Raw genomic sequence first — 4,013 nt, forward strand, 5'->3', positions numbered from 1 at the left:
AGATGAGGTGGATGGAGTCAATGGGATGGAGGGAGGGTGTCTAACCTAGAGGAGGCCTGGAATGAGGAGAAGGCAGATCACCAGAGGAAGAGCCAGTTCTGGTATATTTGTGAAACTGGGCTTCCCTCTCTTTTCAAATTCTCCTCTGTTCCCTGTCTCTCAGAGGGCCACATTACCCACCCTACTGGTCCTTTAACTTTTCCTTCCCACTTTTCTTCTCTCCCAAGATTGTCTTCTGACTCAGACCCTCGAGATCAGCCTCCAGGGAACATGCCTGACACCCCGATAGAAGACTCTATCTTCCATATCATCCACTGCTACCACCTTTATGCTGCCAGGGAGGGAGATGTGGACACCTTGAGCCTGGATGAGCTCAATGCCCTGCTCACAGAAAACACGCCTCGATTCATGAAGGGGCTGGTATGGATGGGGAGATGTGCTCAGATCCCTAGGGGTGAGGGGAAGGGTGCATCCAGAATGGGACCTCCAGGAGAGTTCTGGAGACAAGAAGAAAGATTACCTGGGAGGGCTGTGGGGAGAGCTAGGTGTGAATAGGGAGTGGTTGGGACAATGAAATTATTTTTTATAAGAGATCCAAACTGGATGAGCATAAACTGTGAATATATGCCCCAGTCCTTGTTTTTTGTTTTTAAGCTTAAATCTTAGAACCAATACAGAGCTTTGATTGTAAGGGCTAGGCGGTTGGAGTCAAGTGACTTGCCCAGGGCCACATAGCTAGGAATTGTTTGAGGCTAAATTTGAACCCCAGACCTCCTGTCTCTCCACTGGGCAATTTAGCTGCCCCTAGTCCTACTCTTGACTCTTAAACCTGAGCAGGCTCTTTATCCTGACCCTAATCCTACACCAAATCCTGCCTCTCTTCATCCCCACCCTTAATCCCAAATCTAAACATTTTTCTTGTCCTTGCTCCAGGCCCAACCTTGTTGGCAGGTCTGAAATCCCTTCCCTTTCCTGATTCTGATTCCAACCCAAACTCTACCCTCCTTTTGGAACCTCCAAATCTCTTAATCAGTTTCCTAGCCAGTCTCTAAAATCTGCCAAGTTTAAAAATCTTTCCTTAAAGGAGAAAGGAATATGAGAGCAACCGGGATAAGAATGGGAAAGGAATAGGAAATCATTTTTTCCTCTCTGCTCCTAGAGTTCCCTGGAAAGCTGACATTCCTTTCGGAGGGTCTGAGGAGGGAGAAAATTGGTTTAGGGATATTCTTACCATTTCTGAGCTTGGAGGCAGGCCTGGCTTCCTTCCTCTCCTCTCTCTCTCCTTTGAAGCAGCCACCTCTTAAAGCTAGGAATGCAGACTACCCTTATAGGCTACTTACCACCTATAAAAGTCTTCAGAACCCCATTGCTATGGAATTCAGAAACAAATTCCAATCTCCAATTCCTTGAGGCTCCTTCCACTCTTAATCTGTCAGTAAACCAAATCCAGCTCAGCTTCTTAATTATGCTAATTATCAGGTTCTTCAGGAACTGCCTGGAGTGTGCTGGTTCCTCCAGTATGTTCATATGGTTTCCTGACCTTCTACCCACTGCCCAGAGGCTTTTAGAAGTCAACTAACCTTTCTATTGGTGTTCCTCCCGGAAAACTGTTTCCTTTACCTTTCATCCTCCATTTTAAGCCCCTTTCCCTTAATTTCAGACAAAAAGAAAGTGGACTCCCAGACTGACTGGGAGTTCTAGCTCTGAGTCCTGGAGGTAGACTAATTATATAGGGCTTACAAACATTCTCTCATTAGATCCTCACAACAATCCTGAGAGGTAGGTGCTATTATTTTCCTTATTTTACGAATGAGGAAAGATTTGCTGAGGGTAGCACAGCTAGACGTGAATTCAAATTTTGTCTCAGACACTTACTAGCTGTTTGACCCTGGATAAGTCACTTGTCCCTCTTTACCTCAATTTCTTCATCTGTAAAATGAGCTGGAGAAAGGAATGGCAGAGCACTCAAGTATCTTTGCCAGGAAAATCCCAAACGGGGTCATGAAGAGTCACATATGACTGAAATATCTGAACAACAGCCACTTTTCTACAGGCAAGGAAGTTCCTTTACCTCCAGGCTGGTTCTTATCATTTAAGTGACAAGTTGTTCATGAGGCTGTTTTAGATGATCTCTGTCTAGATCTGTGTATAAGTATAGAGACACAGAAATAGACAGACATATGACTATGAAGTATGGCACCGAGATGACAGAATGATAAGAGATCAGAGGAGGTGAATTTGAAGGGTGGCATTAGGAGTAGGGGATAATTACGTAATTGGATCAGAGAGTAAGATAGAGAGCGGTAGAAGTCCTTCTTTAAGAGTGAGTTTGGGGTGGGGTGAAAGGAAGCCATCAAGTTCTTCTCTAATTAGACTAGGTTAGACTTTCTGGAGGTGCCAGAAGTGTAGGAGTTGAGGGGAATCCCTTGCCAAATAACCAAAAGGAAGGAGATCACTTGCCAAGTACGGAGAGGAGCATAGAGGGCATATTTCTCCATCACAGGACCTTATTATTAAGCTCTAGGGGTTTATCTGTCATCGCACCCCTCTTTCTTCCTAATAGGTTTTTCTCCTGACTCTTCAGGGCTAAACTCCTTGACATACCTTCTTGTCATCCTGTTATTTGTCTTCCTCTTGTCAGTCTTAGGTCTTAAGGTATCAAGATCAGGCTTGGCTTTTAAGGTCCGTTGCTGTTACTGTTCATTCGTTTCAGTGGTGTCTGACTCTTCATGACCTCATTTTTGGGACATTTTCTTGGCAAAGATACTGGAGTGATTTACCATTTCCTTCTCTAGCTCATTTTATAGGTGCGGAAACTGAGGCAAACAGTGTTAAATGACTTGCCCAGGGTCACGTAGCTAGTAAGAGTCTGAGGCCAAATTTGAACTCAAGTCTTCCTGACTTCAGGCCTGGCATCTTATCTACTGTGCCACCTAGCTGCCCCCTATCTACCCTATTCTAATTCTATATTTTAGGATCCTAGATTTAAAAGTTAGAGAGACTCTCCTCATTGTACAGGTGAAGTTAAATGATTTGCCCAAGGTCACACCAATACTAAATGTCTAAGAGGAGATTTGAACCTAGATCATCCTGGCTCCATTTTTAATACTTTATCTACTAGATGACCATCAACCTTGTCTCCCTTTATTTCCTAGTATATTCCTTCTCTCTTTAGGACTGTTAGGTGACCAGTGGATAGAGTATTGGACTTGTAGTCAGTCAGACTCATCTTTGTGAGTTCAAAACCAGTCTCAGATCTTTACTAGCTGTGTGTTCCTGGGCAACTCATTTAATCCTGTTTGCCTCAGTTGCTTCATCCCTAAAATGAGCTGGAGAAGGAAATGGCAAACTATTCTAGTATCTTTGCCATGAAATCTCCAAATGGGATCATAAGGAGTCAGATGCAATTGAACAACAACATCCCAACTTCAGATTTAGTATCCTGTTGACTAGGCCAAGATGCCTCTACACAATCAGCATTATTTCCCTTTGCTCCCTAGTATGCTCCCTCCACTCTGTCTGGGCCCATCTTTTCACTGTTATCTGCAGTCATGGGGATCATTCCCAGCCTCTGCCCCCTCTTTCTATTGTTCCCCTCATTTGAAATAGTCTGCCTCCTCTAAAGCCTCCAGGGTTCAACTCAAATCCTAGCCCCCTATAGAAAGCCTTTCTGGATTGCCTCAACTCTCAGCCAGCAAGTCCTTCTCTAACTCCTTTTATGTACATCTGGATACACTAAATACAGCTCATTAACTAAAACATTTCACATACAGGGGTCTTCTGGGAGTCTTTTGTCCTTTCCTGTAAATGCTTCTTTTCTATAATTTAGAACTGTGTGCTACATTCTTTCTTATTTTATTTTTTACACGAGAGAGGAGTTTTTCTTTAATATTATGTAAAGGTATTTCAACACAAGGAGTCAACTCCAAACACTTCCTTCCTTCCTTCCTTCCTTCCTTCCTTCCTTCCTTCCTTCCTTCCTTCCTTCCTTCCTTCCTTCCTTCCTTCCTTCC

At 43.7% G+C, this 4,013-nt stretch overlaps 1 protein-coding gene across 1 annotated transcript in view; it reads left to right on the plus strand.

The window, feature by feature from the left end:
* The first annotated feature begins 270 nt into the window (after positions 1–270).
* The window catches only part of LOC123244724 (protein S100-A15A-like), a 10,017-nt gene continuing 6,274 nt past the window's right edge, over positions 271–4,013 (plus strand). The window contains exon 1 of the mRNA XM_044673283.1: positions 271–420. Coding sequence (XP_044529218.1) covers positions 271–420 — 150 coding nt within the window. The remainder of the gene's footprint in view (positions 421–4,013) is intronic.

This window comes from Gracilinanus agilis, chromosome 4 (genome assembly GCF_016433145.1).
Source record: "Gracilinanus agilis isolate LMUSP501 chromosome 4, AgileGrace, whole genome shotgun sequence".
Classification (NCBI taxonomy): domain Eukaryota; kingdom Metazoa; phylum Chordata; class Mammalia; order Didelphimorphia; family Didelphidae; genus Gracilinanus; species Gracilinanus agilis.